The following is a 19893-nucleotide window of genomic DNA, read 5'->3' as shown; positions in this document are numbered from 1 at the left end:
AGACGAGACCACCCTGGGAAGTGCCACTTGGACATGTGGATTGTTTGGAGGCAATTAGGAGCCAGCAGACTCAGAAGGATATTTTTTTTCTTCCTTTTTTCTTTTTTCTGGTGTTTAGTTCCATACCTTGCTGTGCTCAGGGCTTCCTCCTGGCTCTGTGCTCAAGGATCACTCCTGGAGGGCTCAGGGGACCATAGGTAGTTCCAGGTACTGAAACCAAGCTTGCTGCATGCAAGGGAAATACCTTAATCTCTGTACTAGCCCTCTGACCCTCTTCCATTATTTCAGCGATTAGACCAAAGAACCTGAATGGGCAGAAGCAAAAGTTTTCCTTTGGGCACGTGACACCTTTTGGTTCAGTATTTTCCACAATACCCTTGGATAAGCTCATTTCAGAGTCCCCCGTAGGAGATGTGGGCGTCACAGACACTGGTGATGTGAGCTGTGGAGAGCTGGGTCTCACTCCTGGCACCGGGGCCTCCAGCTGTGGCCGTGCGCGTCCTGGCAATCCCGAACCCGTGCGGCCGTGAGGACGAAGCTCCCCGCCAGCACGGCCTCAGATTCAGCAGGAGCTGCTGCTCCCTGTCCCAAATCACACGCCAGGCTACCCAGGATTTCAAAGCATTTAATCCAACACAGAAACTGGCATTTTTTATCTATGTATACATTAAGAAAATAAGACATCAAGAAGGAATGTAAGAGTTCATTGGCAGCGACAGCACTCTGCAAAAGAAGCATCTAAGTTTAAGTGTAACAAACCGCTGTGAGCACTTTGAAGTAAGTACATAAAAACATTAGTTAAATACAATTCTCTGGAAATATACATTATACCTACAGTTGTTTTTACAATGAGATTCTTCCAGTCTTTGTCTGTTTTTCCCCTTTAATTCTCAACATGACAAATCACTGTACGGTCCTGGACCTCCAGGCTATGAAACTGAAGTATGTGTTTCCAGCATAGCAGATGGTGACCAGGAAGGCAAAGAACTGGAGAAAACAAAGCACAAGAGGAAAAGCTATAGAGCACATGCTAATTGTCAAGCACCATCATTCCAGCTCATTGAATCATGCGCTCACAGCTGTCTCCAATCCTAAGCTTCCTTCTCTAAAACGACTTTACTGGTTCAAGGGGCTGGAGCGGTAGCACAGTGGTAGGGTGTTCGCCTTTCACGTGGCTGACCCGTGTTCGATTCCTCCACCCCTCTCGGTGATACCAGCAAGCTACTGAGAGTATTGTGCCCGCATGGCAGAGCCTGGCAAGCTACCAGTGGCGTATTGGATATGCCAAAAACGGTAACAATAAGTCTCATGATGAGAGACGTTACTGGTGCCCGATCGAACAAATCAATGAGCAACAGGATGACAGTGACAGTGACTGGTTCAATGACCTTCCTTCTGAAGCAACTACGTGTGTACGTATGTGTGAGAGTGAGAGAGAGAGAGAGAGAGAGAGAGGCACGGACAGAGCGGAGAGGGAGAGATGAGGCGGAGAGGAACAGAGGGCTGGAAAGTTTGTAGCTTTGCACCAATAACCACGAGGAGTCTGTTGGGGTGCATATGGTGGTGGCTCCGAGAAGAGCAGGTGTATTTCTAATTCTGTAGGGGCAACTGTAGACCAGGGCTTGACGTCATATTGCCACAGTGTCGGAGAACATGAATAAGGGGCGAGGGAGGGGGAGGAGGTGAACCCACAGTGTGTGAGTTGTGGATGGTGAGGGGATATGTGGGTCCCTCTGAAGGGGCAGCCACCAGGTCAAGTTGTCACTTGCCATGTATTAACTCAGGTCTGGTGCTGACAGCTTAAGAGGCATGAATTCTGTGTATACCAGCTCTCTCTCTCTCTCTCTCTCTCTCTCTCTCTCTCTCTCTCTCTCTCTCTCTCTCTCTCTCTCTCTCTCTCTCTCTCTCTCTCTCTCTCTAGTAAGGAAAGGTGATGAAGAGTGTTCAACTGTCGGCAACCAGCTCTTCTCTTATACAGAACTACTTTTAAGGCCAGGCACAGACAAACATTTATTTATTTATTTACTTTGGTTTTGGGGGTCTTACCCAATAGGTAGTAAGCGCCCTACCTGTTATACTTCTGCTCCAATCACACACATTTTTAAAATTAGTAGTTTAAATTAGAAGTACACTTATGGCTTAAAAAGGCAGGTGGAGACTGAGGATGTGGCTTAGTGGCCAAATGCTTGCCCTGCAAGTGTGAGACCTGGGGTGTGATCCCCGGCACAGCAAACAGCAAAACACACACACACACACACACACACACACACACACACACACACACACACACACACACACAAAGCTAACAGCACAGAATTCTATAAATTAAGAAGCTGAAGTCTCTCCTTCCACTTCTGTATTTGATCACAGCCCCTGGTAGGAACCAGCGGGTTGGTGGGTATCTTTCTAGGTACTTCAATGTATAAATAAACATTTCTGCTTCTTTTTAAAAAATGAGGTTGGGGTGGGTAATGACACTAAAGAAACAGCTCAAGGTGTCAGGGTGGTGTGTTTGCATGTCGGAGCCCTGTATTTAATCCCTGGTACCACATGGTCTCCTGAACACTCTTGAGAGCCACCCCGAAATAACCAGCCACCCCCAAATAACCAGCCACCCCCAAATAACCAGCCACCCCTGCCTGGTGTGATCCAGAAAGTGAGCCAGCGCCATCCAAGTAGAATTCATAGCGTGCACATCCCCCAAGCACTGCATTTCTCTCTCCGCTCCAACGGGAGGCAGGACTATTAGAATGTCTCAAACACGCGTTTGCTGACTCAGTTCCAGCCATTGATCTGGCTCTCACTCAAGCAGTCCCTCGGCTCCTGGCCACTGCAGAGAGGTCCCTCCCGGCGGGCAGGATGCTTTCCACCCCGAGGCTGACCACACCCCTTCAGTTCTGCAGGAGGGGCTCTCCCCCCCAGAGGGCATCAGGAGGAGGTCACGGGAGGGGAGTTTTCACTCACCGAGGAGGCTGCCCAGCTGTTGAAGTTGTGGCTATTTTTCTCCGAGGAGACAGAGGACGCGTCCACGACTGCGGCCGAGAGGTACAAGATGAAGGCGCTGCCATTGAAGCACAGGCCCTGGGCAGACGGAGGGGATGGGGACAGGGTGTTAGGGTGCCGGGCTGTGTGAGGACCACCGGTCAGCGCCCTGGGGAGAGGTGATCTTTGCACCTGTGCACACTCCAGCACAGGCTGACTCCCCTCCCCCAGCCCTAGGCGGCATGAGGCACTGGGGAGGGAGGTCGCCTCCCCGGCAGCACCCGCTCATGCTGTGGGGGAAGGGAGAGAGGGGGAGAAACCTATCTCACCCAAAATTCAGAACTTCTTTGATACAGTCCTCTCCCTCCTTTCTTCCCAAGTAAAGACAGAGAGATCATTGCAATGAACTGCGGCCACACTTTACCAGTGTGGTTTCCCACGTTGGGCTCTACTGCCCCCTACAGGGAACCATGGGGGGGGTGGCAGCGGCCTCTGGTGCTTTGTGTTGTGTTCTCTTCAAGACAGATGGGCCCAAGAGATTGTCAAGCAGGGAAGTACCACGGCCCCAAAGACACATACGGCTCCCTGAACCCTGCCAGGAGTCATCCCTGAGCACAGCTGGTGTGCCCTCGATAACTGGCCTCCTCTCAAAACAAAAGGGCAGCTCCCCTGCGGGGGCACTGCGTGATCCCCCACCCCCTAAAAAGCAAGTGACTAGAAACCTCTGAACGACACACCCTATTCCTGGAGTCAACAATGTACACGGCCTCATCTGCCAGACTGCTACGAATGCCTCCCCCGTCTCAGCACAGAGGAAGTAGCTTCTTTTTGTCTCACAGCGGTTTCCTGAAGTCTAGAAGCAGACTGCTGTCTGCAGGGGGTGAGGGGTGGCAAGCCGACTCCAGGGCTGGCAATAAGGGACCTGACTCCGTTCCGGACTCTCAAGTACCCTCAGTGTTTAAGATTTTTTCATCTGCGAAGCAGAAATCATGCACCTCTGCCCAGGGATCATGGGGATGAAATGATGAAAGAATAAACACACCAGTGGGCACCTCTGAACACAGTGGCACCTAACACACACCAGTGCCAATGCACAGCACAGGGTAATGGCCCTGCCCTGCCCCCTGCATGGCACTGACACCACACAGGGTGCTTGCAGTAGGGTCAACGGGAGAGAAATTCTCAAGAAATGCAACTCCGCAGACCTCGGTGGTTGGGGTCATGCAGGGGACAGTCAATGGCTTGGAAACCTCAGCTCAAATCAGACTCATCAGAGGGGCCAGAGAGACCGTAGAGAGGGTGAGGTGCTTGCCTTGCATGTGGCTGACCCAGGTTTGATCCCAGGCATCCCATAGGGTCCCCCAAGCACTGCCAGGAGTAATTCCGGACTTCAGAGCCAACAGGACCCCCTGAGCATTGCTGGGGTAGGGCCTCAAAACACAAAATCAGATTTATCAATAAGCACAGATATGGGGACTGGAGTGATAGTACAGCAGGTAGGGCATTTGCCTTGCACACGGCTGCCCCGAGTTCGATTCCCAGAATCCCATATGGTCCCCTGAGCACTGCCAGGAGTAATTCCTGAGTGCAGAGCCAGGTGTAACCCCTGTGCATCGCTAGGTGTGACCCAAAAAATGGCAAAAAAAAAAAATGGAAAGAGAAAGAAGAAAAAGCACAGCTGTCTTTGGGCATTCCTGAGCTGGCTCGGGACCTGTTGTGACTGCAGATGGTCCCTAAACTGTCCCTGTGTTCTCCAGGCAAGGCCTATCGCTGAGCCTGGATTCCAACATTCAGTGCGTGCTGGTCCACAGAGGTGCATCAAGACAATGCAAATCTGGTGGAGGTTTTTTCTTGGTGGGGGAGGGGCACACTTAATGGTGTTCAGGGGTAACTCCTGGCTCTGCACTCTGGAATCACTCCTGGAGATGCTCAGGGGATGATATGGACGCCAAACATCAAACTTGGGTCTGTGGCATGCAAAGCAAGTGCCCAACCCGTTGTCCTATCGTTCCGGCCCCCACAAGTCTGAGTTTTGCAGGGTTCCACGAGTGGCCTCCTAACCGAGCTCCCAAGGGACTAAAGTCATAGTGAGGAAATCGCTTCTCTCCAGGTGGGGATGCCGCAGATGCTCTGCAAACCAAAAATAAATCCCCAAGTCCTTGGGCAGCCAACAGTAGTAACTCACTGAGCTAGGGCAGTACTTTTGGATCCCCCAGACAAGAATCCTCCACGTGCCTATATGCTTCTGCGTACAAAACCCAGGCCATGGCCCTGCGTGGAAAGGCCAAGGACTGAGCAAGTGCAAGGGACTTCCGAGCCCCGGGCTGCTGACTGCTGCTGGGGCACTTCTGCTGCAGTTCCGGGTGCAGGAAGAGACCAGAAAACAGTGCTGGAAGGAAGCTGAGCCCGGCGGGGACACTGCACTGTACAAACCTGTTTCCAGGAATCAGTGATCCAGGAAATGGGGAGACATACTAGGATGACAGATTCTGACTGTGCGAATGAGGCATTTGAAACAAGGGGACAGGGACCAACACTTCTTAGAGCACCACTACAGGTGATTACTTTTTATTTTGTGCCGTACCCAGCGATGCTCAGGGAATACTCCGGGCTCTGCACTTAGGAATCACTCCTGGCAGGTTCAGAGGACCACATGGGATGCCTGGGGTTGAACCCCAGTCAGCTGCATAGAAGGCAAGTACCCTTTCTCTCTGCTGTACTATCTCTCTGGCCTGTCAAGATATTATTTATTATTATTAAAATCAAAACAGCAGAGTCTGGCAAGCTACCCTGGCAAGTGACGTATTTGATATGCCAAAAACAGTGACAACAACGTGCTCATTGTGTTCTTGGCTACACTAGCATGTGACAGGTGCAAATGAAGATGTTACTGGCGCCTGATCAAGCAAATTGATGAACAATGGGATGACAGTGATGCAGTGATACAGTGATTAAAATCAAACATTATGGCGGGGGTAGGTGGGAGGGGATCCATGGCACTTCAGTAGTGATGATATACAGCAATTTTGAACAATACTTTAAACATAAAACACTATTGTGGAACCAGGGCCATAGAACAGCCCGCGGGGCATTTGCCTCGCATGTGGCTACGCCGGGTTCGATCTCCAGCACCCTATATGGTTCTCCAAGCCAGACCAAGAGTGATCCCTGGACAAAGAGCCAGGAGTAAGCCCTAAGCACTGCCAGGTGTGGCAACACACACACATACACACACACACACTTGCAATTGTAATTACCTAAACTATAAAAAATAATTAATGCAGGACTGGAGCAACAGCACAGTGGGTAGGACACTTGTCTTGCACACAGCCAACCCAACCTCATATGGGGTTTGATCCCAGCACCCCGTATGATCCTCTGAGAAGCATCAAGGTGATCCCTGAGTGCAGAGCCAGGAGTAACCAACCCCGGAGCATTGCTGGTGTGACCAAAAAAACAAAAAAACAAAAAACAAAAGCAAACAAACAAAACTCACATAAAAGAAAACAATAAAGCCAAACTAACTTGCCTGGCTAACTCCTGATTTACAACTCCACCAAATCCTGGTCTATCGCTTCAAGCCTCTGCATGTCAATCTTCTTCATGTCCAAACGGCCCTCTCTGCGCCATCCCCCCACCTCTTCCCCTGCCCCTCAACCACCAGGGCTTCCAGAGTCTGTTATTTTTCAAGTGCTGTTAGTTTATTGGCTTTAGTTACATTCCAAATAGGAGGAAAACCCTCTGCTATTGTCTTGCTCTTCCTGGCGTGCTCTTCTTAGCACAACCCCCTCCAGTTTCATCCAGACTGCGTGGAAAGACTGGGCTTCATCTACTTACTTACTTACTTACTACTTACTTACTTACTTTATTTATTTATTTATTTTTGGGTCACACCTGGCGATGCACAGGGGTTACTCCTGGCACTGCACTCAGGAATTACTCCTGGCGGTGCTCAGGGGACTATATGGGATGCTGGGAATCAAACCTGGGTCGACTCCGTGCAAGGCAAACGCTCTACCCGCTGTGCTATTGCTCCAGCCCCATGGGCTTCATCTACTTTAACGGTCCCGTAGGATCCCCTGACACCGACACAAAAACTCTTGCTGACGGCATTCCGTAGCTCCACCGGGTCTACTAGGATTGTCCCCTCGAACCCATTCCTGGGTGTCCACGCGGGAGGGGGTAGTAGCAGCTCAGTGGACACCAGGCCCCCCTACGAGATTCGAGGGCCAGGTGGCCTTCACTGGAATTCTGTCGGGCAACTGCACCATGTTCTTGAAAGTCTCAAAGGAAACACCCCTCACTTCTGTATCTGGGAAACACCGAAGCGTTAGTGCATCTGTTTTTGTGAAATAAAAGGAGGTTGATGGGGGCCAGAGAGGTAGTGCAGGAGTACAGGAGGTGAGACACTTGTCTTGCATGTGGCTACAGCAGCAGTGGTCCTGGTTTGATCCCCAATGGGAACCCCGTACGAACCCCTGCACACTGCCAGAAATCACTCCTGAGCACAGAGCCAGGAAGACTGCTGGGTACAAGCTACCCCACACCCCACATGGAGAGGCTTCCGCCTCACAGGGCTGGAGTTAGCTCTGAAGGTACTTGCAGAGAGTCAGACTCAGGCACGTTTTGAGCGGTGACTGTGCCAGCTTGACTTTGATCCCCCTGCCCCTGCAATGAGGTTAGCATTCTTGAGTGGCCCCTGGCTCTGTCACTGGGCATTGGGCACTCTTCAAGGCACTGGCTGAAGGGAGATGAGCAATATGGGAGCACTTCGAAGCTCTGCGGTAGAGCGAGGCACCCCCTGCGTTGTCACCCACTGTGTAGCCAGTGAGAGGTCCCTGACCAGACTGCCCAGTGCTCTACAGCAAGGAGGACCCTCAACTTCGGCCTCTGAATCCACTCGCGCCCGTGTGCTCAGTCTTCCAGATGACACCAACTGTCAGTTCCTTGGAAGCATTCCCAGCTGTCCCCAACTGAGGGTGGGGTCCATTCTGTCACAGTACAGACACTCGCCCCACTGCAGCCTAAGTGTGTTGGAGAGCACCGGGATAGCAATGCCGTCTGGCCTTGGGGCGCAGAGGTGATTTGGCCAAACATTATTCTGGGGTGTCTCTGAATAGTACAAACATTTGAAACAGCAATGGAGAAAAGTGGGTGGTGGTGGGCCTTGTCCAATCAGTTGGTGCTCCGAGCAGAACCCAAACCATTACCCATGAGTGAACAAAGACTGCTCCTCCTGCTCAGAGCTGGGGAGGCATTGGGAAGCTTCCCTGCCTTTGGACTCAAATTCAAACACCAGCTCTTCTTGGCGCCTGCGCCTTCTGACCAGCCCTCGCCCTCTCTTCTGTTGCTCAGGCTCTGTGCTCGCACAGGAAGCCGAGTCCTCAGCCTTCTGGGTTCCGGCTCTCTGCTTCCCACTCGCCAGGCCTCCATCTACACAGACCCCGTGCTGCTCCCGGAGCTCCCTGGCTAACGGGGAACTCTGCGGTGAGAGGGGGGGTGGGTAAATTCTGGCAGCGGATGGGGGTCACAGTCATGACTAGCACTTAACCCGTGGTGCTGGAATTGGTCATGAGTGTGCCCGGAGAGTTCTGAGGTGCCCACAAGAATATGTATATTGGGGCTGGAGCGATAGCACAGCGGGCAGGGGGTCTGCCCTGCACGCAGCTGACCCAGGTTTGATTCCCAGTATCCCATATAGTCCCCTGAGCACTGCCAGGAGTAATTCCTGAGTGTATGAGCCAAGAGTAACCCCTGTGCATTGCCGGGTGTGACCCAAAAAGCAAAAAATAAAAATAAAAATTATGTATGTTAGGGACGATAGTACAGTGCGTAGGGAGTTTGCTTTGCATGCAACTGATCCAGTTTTGATCTTCCACACCCCATAAGGTCCCCCGAGCATGTCAGAGGGATCCTTGAGCACCGAATCAGAAGCCCTGAGTACTGCTGGATGCAGCCCCAAAACTGAAAAAGAAATTATGGATGTCAAATTAAAGGTGATTCTGTGAGGTCTCATAAAGGAGGCACGAACTGAGCAAGAGTTTCTGTCTTCTCTGGGATTTTAGAAGAAATGTGAAGACAGGGTGTGCCTGAACATACAGGGCACGCTGGTGAGACCCGGACAGAAACAGGAACTTGTTATTGGAAACCCCACGGAAGCAGACCCTTGTGATCAAACAGCACAGAACGGACCGGGCTGAACCCTGCCCCCAGCCGTTTGGGGGAAGCAGAACCGGCAAGAAACGAGATTGGACATTTTAGCGGAGGAGTGATTTGGCCTTGTTTGCAAAGTGATGCATACAGGAGGCCCCACCTCAGCTCTCGCTCTTGCCCGGCTGAGGAGACTTTTTGTGGGGCAGGAGGCACATCTAGCAGTGCTCAGGCTTACTCCTGGCTCTGTGCTCAAGGGTTCACATATGGGTGCTGGGGATCAAACCCTGGTCAGCTATGTAACCGCTGTACTCCAGCTGAGGATGTTTTTAAACAAAATGTTGAGGAAATGTCTTGATTCCTCTTGACTGCTTTAAAGGAGAGGGGTGGAGGGGGCTGGAGCGATAGCACAGTGGGTAGGTTCGATTCCCAGCATCCCATATGGTCCCCCGAGCACTGCCAGGAGTAACTCCTGAGTGCATGAGCCAGGAATAATCACTGTGCATCGCCGGGTGTGACCCAAAAATAAAAGCAAAGCAAAAAAAAAATAAAGGAGAGGGGTGGATCACAGAAAGATTTGTTAAGTAAGAAAGAACTTGAAGGCTGAACTTTTTTTTTTAAATGTTGAGTCATACTTGGTGGTTCTTAGGGGCTATTCCTGGCTCACTGGCTGTGTTGAGGAGTGACCGAGTGACCCCTGGAGCGACTCTGGGGACCATATATGGTGCCAGTGATGGAACTCGGGTCAGCTGAGTGCAAGGCAAGCACCTTACTTCCTGTACTACTCTCTTGCCACAGCCTCTCCCTATTGGAAACATAGAAAGCTCGTTCTGAGATTCAAAGGCAGTGGCCAAACCACTGGAGTAGACCCCCGAGCACGCCCAATCTCCAGCAGCAGCAGGACCAGGGAGAGGAGCACCAGCAGAGCGCCTGCTGGGTGGACAGGGCAAGGCAAAGGGACAGTGGGAACGGCCCTGAGTCCCACAGGGCAGACCCAGACAGTTGGCTGGCTGCCACCCTAAGAAAACCTGAAGGTGGCACTGCCAACCCCACGGCCCTGAGGGGCTGTATAAGGCTCCAAGACTCATCCTCTGTTTGCCTGGGGAAGTGCTGGGCTTTCTCAGGCCACTTCCTTCCCACCCCCCCCCCCCATACTCCCCTTTCCGAAAGTCTGTCTGCCCCACACCCGGCCGCTGGGCTATGTCGAAACACAGATGCGTCTCTTGTCTCTGGTCTAAGGCTGGACAGGAGTTTTGTGGCAGGCTGAACTGCACCCCCAGTGTCTCCCATAGCTTAACTAGATGCCACTGAAGTCACAGTGCACCTTAGGTCCTATTCAATGCCAGAGTGGCTTCAGCGGCTGGGGTGCTGAGGGAAAGAATGTATTCTGCAGGTATGAAGGGCGTGGGCACATACACTTGGTCTGGAGTGAGGGACGTGGAGACGTGGCTGAGGTCAGAGTCCTCCCTGCAGGACAGAGAGTGCCTCTGGTAGCAGATGCACGGGAGCTCATCTGTCTCTCTGCTCAGTGACAACACAGTGGACAGTGGTCAGCAGAGGCAGGGACAGGATTTGCACCAGAAACTGACCAGTGCTATCTGGATCTTGAACTCTGGGACTCTAAAACTGAGGAAAATAACCGTCTGGTGGTTAACCTGGTATTTGCTGTGTAGCCCAGCCAATGAAGACAGGGGTTATAGTCAACACACTTTCTCATCAATCTCCCCCTTGTTTTCCTCTTTCATTTCTCCTCTATATAGCATCACGCTGGGTCAGAACAAGAACCCAATTCCTCCTGAGCATGCCTGTCTTAAAACTCGAGGAAGCTTGATGTACTCTTATTTACTGCTATTTTTCTCTTTTCTTTATTTCCGTTATTTATTTTTGGTTTATTGGTCCCCACCTGATGGCAGTCAAGGCTTACTCCTGGCTCTGTGCTCAGGAGACCATAGTGGGTGCTGGGGACTAGACATGGTTCAGCCAGGTGGGAGGCAAGCGCCTTACCTGCTGTACCAGCTCTCTGGCCCTTGATTTATTTCTGAGACCTCTTTGCTACTGTTGGAAAGAAATCCTGGAGCTTCCAAAGAGGCCAGCTTCACCCGAAGGTAGACAACACCTGAGAGGCTCTGGGTAACAGAAAACCCTCGTTTATCTGCTGTGTTGGGTTTTGTTTTGCTGGCAGAGAGACAACCCTGAACTGACCCGCAGAGAATTAAATTCCATCCCCTGTCATGACCAAGGCCACCGGTTTCCTTACCACAGTTGTCCAGGGCACCTGGGGAATCCTGGTGTAGGTCATTGTTATGTAGATGATAAGGAAGAAGACGGTGAGGACCCAGTAAAACACCGCCACAAACATGACCCAGCCAAAGGCAGGCACCCGGAAGTACTCTGTCCCCGCGATCAGGGTCCACACGAGAAGCCCCAGGATCTGTAGAACAATAGGTGGAGCGGAAAAGGAAAGGGAGGTAGAAGGAAGCAACAAGGAGAAAAAAGTGGAGAAGACAAGAGAAAAAAAACAAAACATTATTTCAGTGTCAATGACAACTTTCATGCATGCACATACACACACGCTGATTTACAAATTTTATACAATTCACAAGTTCACATGCCTTTCAATGCTAGGAGGATAGAATGAACCAACATAGCAGGCTGGGGGCAGAGACCAAAGGCAAAGAAGAAAAATTATGGGTTTATTTTGTTTTGTTGTTTCTGAACCACATTTAGTGATGCCCAGGGGTAACATCCGGCTCTGCACTCACGAATTACTCCTGGTGGTACTCAGGGAACCATATGGAATGCCAGGGATTGAATCCAGGTATGCTCTGTGCTAGGCAAACTCCCAACCCATTGTACTATCTTTCCAGCCCCCTGGTAAGGGGAACCTACGCAAGACGCTCTAGCTGATGCTGTGTGAAGAAGGTTTGACAGAGCTACTTCTGCTTTTATTTTTATTTTATTTGCTTTTGGGGTTACCCAGTGATGCACAGGGGTTACTCCTAGCTCCACACTCAGGACTTAACACTGGTGGTTCTCAGGGGACTATATGGAATGTTGGGAATTGAACCCAGGTCGGCTGCGTGCAAGGCAAATGCCCTCCTACCTGCTATGCTATTGCTCCAGCCCACTGCTTCTGCTTTTTCAGGAGAACAGAAAATGTTTGTACATGACCATTTTGATTTTTTTTTCTTTTTGGGTCACACCCGGCGATGCACAGGGGTTACTCCTGGCTCTGCACTCAGGAATTACTCCTGGTGGTGCTCAGGGGACCATATGGGATGCTGGGAAGCGAACCTGGGTCGGCCGCGTGCGAGGCAAAGGCCCTACCCGCTGTGCTATCGCTTCAGCCTCGACCATTTTGATTTTTAAATGTTAGTACTATAAAAAATGTTCGCGCTATAAAAGTTTTTTTTTTTTTTAAGTCATTAGGTTTTTTTTGTTTGGGGCCATACATGACAGTGCTCAGGGCTCACCCCTAGCTCTGCACTCAGGGTTCACTCCTGCTGGGGTTTGGGGATCTGGGGATTGAACCCACGCTGACCATATGAAAGGCAAATTCCTACTCACTGTACGTACCATCCCTCCAGCTCTTTTGTTAGTTTTAGGGTGCCAGAGGATTGAACTCAGTGCCTTGGACATACATACGGAGCCACACTTACAGAGACTTATATCCTCAGCCTACCAAGTTACTTCTGTTGTCTATTGTGCTGGGGATTGACACCAGGAGTCACTGCAAATAGGGCATGTGCTTTACAACTGGGCCACAACCCCAACCCCCTACAAAGCTTTAAAACAACATTGGAGGCAGGGGCAGTGAGAGCGTGACAACACACTCTCACACTCATTGGCTAGAACTTGCTCGAAGGCTGATCCTATCTAGGGACTAAGATGGCAGGGTCTCTCCAGGGACCCTGGGAGGGATGTTCTCCTAGGGACATGCTCCCCTAGGGTCACCCAGCTGCCAATGCCACTCTTCTTGCAGTGGCAAATACCACCAGGACAAGGGCTGGAGAGGTAGTGCAGGGGGTAAGGCATGTGTCTTGGTTGAAATCCCCAACGGTGAGTGAAATGAGTCAGAAGGAGAGGGACAGACATAGAATGACTGCATTTATTTGTGGTATACAGAAAATATACAGTAGGACACTAATATCCAAGGCCAGGGAAAACAGGGGCTAGGAGGGCTGGTCAGTGGTTGGAATCTACCAACTAAGTGTGTGTGGCGTGGAGGGTAGGTAAGATAAAGAAGGGAGCAGTATGACAGTAATTGTTAGAAATGATCACACCGGACAAGAACTGAGTGTTTAAAGTGGGTAAAGAGATGGATATACGCGACAGTCTTTCAGTATCTGTATTGCAAACAACAAAGCCCAAGGGTGGGGGGAGAGACAGAGAGAGAGAGAGACAGAGACAGAGAGACAGAGAGACAGAGGGACAGACAGATAGTGCCTGCCATAGAGGCAGGCTGGGGGTGGGGGTGATGGGAAGGAAATTGGGGACACTTGTGCTGGGAAATGTGCACTGGTGGAGGGATGGGTGTTGGAACACTATGACTGATACCTAATCATGAACAGCTTTGTACGGGTTATCTCACAGGGATTCAATTAAAAAACAAACAAACAGACCAAATCCCAGCAGTCCCACTTACAGTACCCCAAGCACCAGCAGGGTCACTCCTGATCAGAATCAGGAATAGGGGCCGGAGCGATAGCACAGCGGGTAGGGCGTTTGCCTTGCACGCGGCCGACCTGGGTTCGATCCCCGGCATCCCATGTGGTCCCCCAAGCACCGCCAGGAGTAATTCCTGAGTGCAAAGCCAGGAGTAACCCCTGAGCATCGCTGGGTGTGGCCCAAAAAGCAAAAAAAAAAAAAGAAAAACACAGAATCAGGAATAGCCCCGAAGCACCACAACCCGGCAAAGACAACAACAAAACACCCAAACACCTCAGGACAATGAATGTGGGCCCCTATCAGACCTGGGCGTGCAGCAACAGCTCTGAATCTACACTACCACTGTGGGCAAAGCCCAATCAGCATCACCCCTAAACGAGAGGACTTCACCGAGAACCACCCTTCCTCCTTCTGCCCCAGGTCCAGCACTCAAACATTGTCTGCTCAGAGCTGACTCCTGACTCTACACTCAGGAATCTACACTGGTGGTGCCTGGGCGACCATATGGGGTGCCGGGGATGGAGCCTAGGTCAGCCACATGCAAGGCAAGTGCCCTACCCACTGTACTATCACTCCAGCCCCTTGTCTTGTCTTGATTTTGAATAGCAAATTCAATCTATTTTGCAGACAGCTTCCCAAGCGGTGCTCAGAGAACCCAGGGCGACTTCCCGGTGTTCTCAGCTAATTGTGCTGGAGGTTCAGTGCTAGGGCTCAGGATGCCGGGGAGAAACCAGAAGTGCCTTCGGGGGGCTGTGTGTCACACAAATCTAAGAGTCCACACTGAACACTCGAGTATCTACAACACACTTCCTATGTGACAGGGAGGGTGCCAGGGCGCAAATAGAACAGATTCTGTGTGCACACATCTTGGTCCATGCTAGAAAGTGCTTGAATAATTGCAGGGAAACCTATGAAGGAAGAAAAACCTATGGTCAGGGTCTGTGGTAGAAAGATATGGTGGTGGCCCACACATCCTGAGGAGTAACCTGAGCTTGAGCAAGACCTCCCAGCCCCCCACCCCAAGACAGCGGTGGAAATGCTACAATGCAGACAGACAGATAGCACAGACTGGGCGGGGTGGAAGGGCTTCTGCCTCCCCGGCCCCTGATTGCAGACTCAGGACAGTGGTGCGAGTATTAGAGAAGTTGGAAGGGCCAGATCTGTGGGCTCAGGGGTGGGGTAAGGGTGGAGGTGTCTAAAGACTCTGTACCTGATGCTCTGGCTGGCGGGAGAGTGCTGAGAGCAAGACTGCAAGACCAGGTGACCTTTCCTGATCGCACTCTGGCTGCATGCTGACAACAGACACAAGAAGAGGAGGGGGTGGGTGTGAGGAGACCAGACCACTGCGGAAGCCTGAGGACTGAGGATGGGCAGGAGACAGGACAGGACTGAGGATGGGCAGAAGACAGGACAGCGGGCACGGTGCTACCTTGAGGGCCACCTGGATTCAATCCCCAGCACCACACATGGTCCCACAAACCCAACCAAGAGTGATCCCTGAGCACAGAGCCAGGAGTAAGCCCAGAGCACTGCCAAGGGTCACCCCCATCAGCCTGTGCGCGCGTGCGCGCGCACGCACACACGCACACACAACCCTAAACAACCAAAAACCAAGGAGTGAATTTAAGTTAAGACCCAGTTAAGAAGCTAAAAGGATTTTTCTAGATCAGAGAGAGGAAAAGGAGGGGCCAGGACCAAGCGACTCTGGGACCATCTGGGAAAATGTGTGTGGGGGGGATTAGAGTCATTTCCTTGGTTGCAACAATGAAACGAGAGTAGGCTAAGGGGATGATGAGAACAGCAGTGCAAGGACACAGGTTTCCAACTCCCTCTGTGGAGGAAGCTGAGATCCCACCACAAGGCTGATGGTTTTTGTTTTGGGTGTTAATTTTTTTGGAAGGCGGGTGGCAGTTTGGGCCACACCCAGCCATGCTCAGGGGCTATTCCTGGCTCTGTGCTCAGGAGTGCCCCCTGGTGGTGCTCAGCGTTGGATGCATGCAAGAGAAGTGTCTTAACCCCTGCCCCGCCCCGCCCCCTCCACCCCCCCCCCCGCCCCGCCCCTCCAGCGTCCTGGATTGTCTGTTGTTACCTAATTTTCCTGGCTACACAGAATGATGCTCAAATAAGAAGCCCCAAGCAGCTGCCGCAGCCCCTCTCCCCAAACCTCAGAGTGTCTGCATTTCTAGCAAGCGCCCAGCTGCTGCTACTGCCCCTGTTCCAGTCCCCTGGGTGGGGGTCAGGGAAAAGACGCAAAGGGCTGGTGCACATGCTTTGCATGTGGGAGGCCTGGCAGTGCACGGTCCCCTGGGCACAGAGCTGGGAGTGGCCCCCAAGCACCGCTGGGTGTGACCCCAAAACCAAAACAAACACATCACGGTTTTACTGACTTGTAGAGACTCTTCCTCATCCAGCGGGGGTTTCTAACTTTAGGGAGGCTTCTTTTTTTTTTTTTTTTTTTTTTTAATGTGTGGTTAAATTTTAGTTTCCATTGTGGCAACCCTGATTTAAAAGACTACGTTTTTCGAGGTACAATTTTATGCCTCTTCAGAATAGATGATTGATTACATCACAACGCAACCCCCTCCCGTGCCAATTTGCCCTTTTTCCTGCTCAGCCAAAACCCGGAGGGCGGGGGGGTGGGGCTCTTTGCGTAGGGCTTTGTCAGAGTCTTCAGCAACATACAACTTTTAAAACTATCGCTAGATGAATGTGATGTTGGAATTACGTGCATGAGAAGCCTTTGTTTTCAGGTCACACCGGACAGTGCTCAGGGTCCACTCCTGGCTCTGTGCTCAGGGATGGGACCACTCTTGGTGGTGCTCAGGGACCATATGGGGACCATTTGCCTTGCATGTGCCCAACCCAGGTTCAAAACCCCGGCAAATCATATGGTCTCCCAAATACCGCCAGGAGTAACTCCTGAGTGCAGAGTCAGGAGTAATTCCTGAGCATGGTCATATGTGATCCCCTAAAAAAAAAAAAAGACCCCCCAAATAAAATAGTATTGTAAAAATGTTTCACCTAATGCATCAATCTTTTTACAAGCCCCCTCCCACCATAATGACATTGAGGAAGACCTCCAGAGAAACCCAATGTCTTTGGGGAGGAAAAAGTCATGCTGATTAGAAGCGACTCTAAAGATAATGAAACACGGGGACTACAGCGGGTAGGACACTCGCCTGGCGTGTGAATAATGTGATTCAATCCCTGGCAACCCACACGGTCTCCAGTACTGCCAGGAGTGATTCCTGGGCATTGTTGGGTGTGCCCCCCCACACACACACAAAAGAAAAGGAAAGAAAAAGATGATGAAACATAAGAGAAAGAACCTGGGTGGAAAGACAGTTTAAGTCCTGAGTACAGAGAGGAGGCTCGGCTTGGGGGTAGAGGAGGGTCGTGTAGGTACAGCAAGAGTGTCTGGGGAGGGGCTGGAGCAATAGCACAGCGGTTAGGGTGTTTGCCTTGCACGTGGCCGATCTGGGTTTGATTCCCAGCATCCCATATGGTCCCCTGAGCACCTGAGCACTGTCAGGGGTAATTCCTGAGTTCAGATCCAGAAGTAACCCCTGTGCATCGCTGGATGTGACCCAAAAAGAAAAAAAAAAAGAGTGTCTGGGGACCAGCAGACCCAGAAATTGAACACAGGGTCTCGTACATACTAAGCATATGCCCTGTCTCTTGGGCCACCGCCCTGACCCCATTACAAAGAAATTGTTTGGGGAGTTTGGACCAATAGTAGAGCAAGTAGGTGCTTGCCTTGCACATGGCTGACCCGGGGTTCAATTCCAAGTATCCCTTAAGTTCCCCCAAGCCCCAGCTTGAGTAATTCCTGAGTTACTGAGCATGGTCCCCTGGGCACAGAGCTGGGAGTGGCCCCCAAGCACCGCTGGGTGTGACCCCAAAACCAAAACAAACACATCACGGTTTTACTGACTTGTAGAGACTCTTCCTCATCCAGCGGGGGTTTCTAACTTCAGGGAGGCTTCTTTTTTTTTTTTTTTTTTTTTTTAATGTGTGGTTAAATTTTAGTTTCCATTGTGGCAACCCTGAGTGCAGTAATTGGGCACTACATCCAGAGCCAGGCATGGCCCCAAAACAAACAACAACAACAAGCAACGACAACAACATTGGGGGCTGACAATCATCAACAGCCACTTTGTGAAGCTCTCTGCTAGTTCTCTCCCCCTCAGAGGGTGCACTCCCCAGGTCCACTCATCTTTCATCCATCCTCCACACCCTGCTCTGCTCAGGGCTTCCTCCAGCCTCTGCATTCAGGAATCACTCCTTGTGGGGTTCAGGGGATGATATGGGGTGCTGGGGATTGAACCTACATCAGCCACGTGCGAGGCAAGTGCCCGACCCATTATACTATCACTCCAGCCCCCGCACTTTGAAATTCCTACCTAAGGAATTTGAACACAGGGCCTCGCACGAACTAAGCATATGCCCTGTGTCTTGGGTCATCTCACTGACCCCAGTACAAAGTAACTGTGGGCTCACCCTTGAGCACTCGCCAATGATGTGTGTCCGTGACACAGTCTCTCAGAGCTGCACGCTCTTCCTGTCCCGATCCTCAAGAACATCCTACTTTATGGCTATTAAGTTGGTGCTGGGCATGGAAGCTGGGTTCTCGTGTGCCTGTGGGCTGCCACCACGCTACACCCCCAGAAGCAGTCAAGTGGAGTTTTGCTGCAGCAGACTGGGGGGCCCTCGGAGGAGTGATCTCTGGTTCAAGGTCTCCTCTACTGTCTCTGCACATCTCGCTGGAGAAGGCGTCCCCGAGGCACTCAGGCTGGCTGGCTTCCTTTGGACTCAAGCTTCTGCTGGCAGAAGGACCATTCCTGGATCTCTGTGCCAGTTTGAAAGCAAGTGACAGACTTGTGGCCACTAACGAGGAAGCCTGAGGAGCACGGTGGCAGCTGTTCCAGCTGGCTCTGCCCCGGGACAGCTGCCCTGATCCAGGGGGAGCTCGGCACATCTCTAAATACCTCCTTGGACTTTCAATCATTTGCCATCTGAACTCGTCACAGTGAAGTGGCTGTGGAAGCCAGCAACTACGAACAGACTTTTTATTGTGCCCTGCTCTGGGAGAATCAAACTATATTACCAGGCCCAGCTGTGCTCCTGAGGTGCTTAACATGGTGCACATCTGGCCACACTCATTCATGCTCAAACCTCGGCGAGCTCTCGCAGGGAGTGTGTGAGATTGGTGCATCTCCGGGAAGCACCTTTCTCCAAGTCAACAGCCGCCCACAGAAGTTTGAGGGCAAAGGACCAGAGTACTGGCAGAAAGAGTAGCAACCACATTTGATGGGGTTTAAAGCAGAAGGCGACCAATCTTAGGGGGGGAAATATATTTGTACAGATACATATATACATATATATATATACATATGCATATATATATGTGTACAAGGCTCAATCTTTAACATGTTACTAATCTCTATTTTTTTTGCTTTTTGGGTCACACCTGGCTGGGGTTACTCAGGGGTTACTCCTGGCTCTGCACTCAGGAATCACCCCTGGCGGTGCTCAGAGGACCATATGGAATGCTGGGAATGGAACCCAGGTCAAGGCAAGGCAAATGCCCTACCCACTGTAATATTGCTCCAGCCCCATGTTACTAATCTCTTATAGAAGGGCTTAACGGGTCCTGGGTGAACTACAACAATCTTCACACACTTTCCTCTAAGAAACCTTTTTGGGATCATTTTTAGCAGATTATTCATAACAAACAATACAAAATAAATTACTTCGGTTCTACTTTGGGTTTGGGGTTCAGGATAGAAACATTCAGAATACGGAGGTGGGCAGGTGTAAGGGTGGTAAGATAGGTGTGTGAATATGAAATGTAATCAAATATTATAGAGGGAGGACTAGGACGCCCACCATAGTCATGCCATGGGACCCCGAGCCAGGCTGTTTCACTCGGGGTGCCTCAGAGGGGGCCGGGAGAGAGCCCTCCCTGCCCCAAGGGACTCAGCCCCAGCTCCAGAACCCAACCGCCACCACACTCAAGGCTGCTCCCCACACGCTTGGGCCGAGCCTCACGCACGAGTGAACCTATTCCTGGACCGTGTGGCCACATTTGTG

The 19893-nt window shown here is 51.3% G+C and overlaps 1 protein-coding gene across 2 annotated transcripts in view; it reads right to left on the bottom strand.

Annotated features, from left to right (window-relative positions):
- Positions 1-609: 609 nt before the first annotated feature.
- The window catches only part of CMTM8 (CKLF like MARVEL transmembrane domain containing 8), an 89864-nt gene continuing 70580 nt past the window's right edge, over positions 610-19893 (bottom strand). For both annotated transcript variants that reach the window (XM_004603950.3, XM_055136486.1), the window contains exons 2-4: positions 11390-11563; positions 2965-3081; positions 610-987 (exon numbers count right to left, since the gene is read on the bottom strand). In XM_004603950.3, coding sequence (XP_004604007.3) covers positions 904-987; positions 2965-3081; positions 11390-11563 — 375 coding nt within the window. In that variant the 3' untranslated portion in view covers positions 610-903. The remainder of the gene's footprint in view (positions 988-2964; positions 3082-11389; positions 11564-19893) is intronic.

The sequence above is a fragment of the Sorex araneus genome, chromosome 4 (assembly GCF_027595985.1).
Source record: "Sorex araneus isolate mSorAra2 chromosome 4, mSorAra2.pri, whole genome shotgun sequence".
In the NCBI taxonomy this organism is placed as follows: domain Eukaryota; kingdom Metazoa; phylum Chordata; class Mammalia; order Eulipotyphla; family Soricidae; genus Sorex; species Sorex araneus.
The sequence above is the reverse complement of the archived record's forward strand: the minus strand, read 5'-3'. Positions and strand labels throughout refer to the sequence as shown.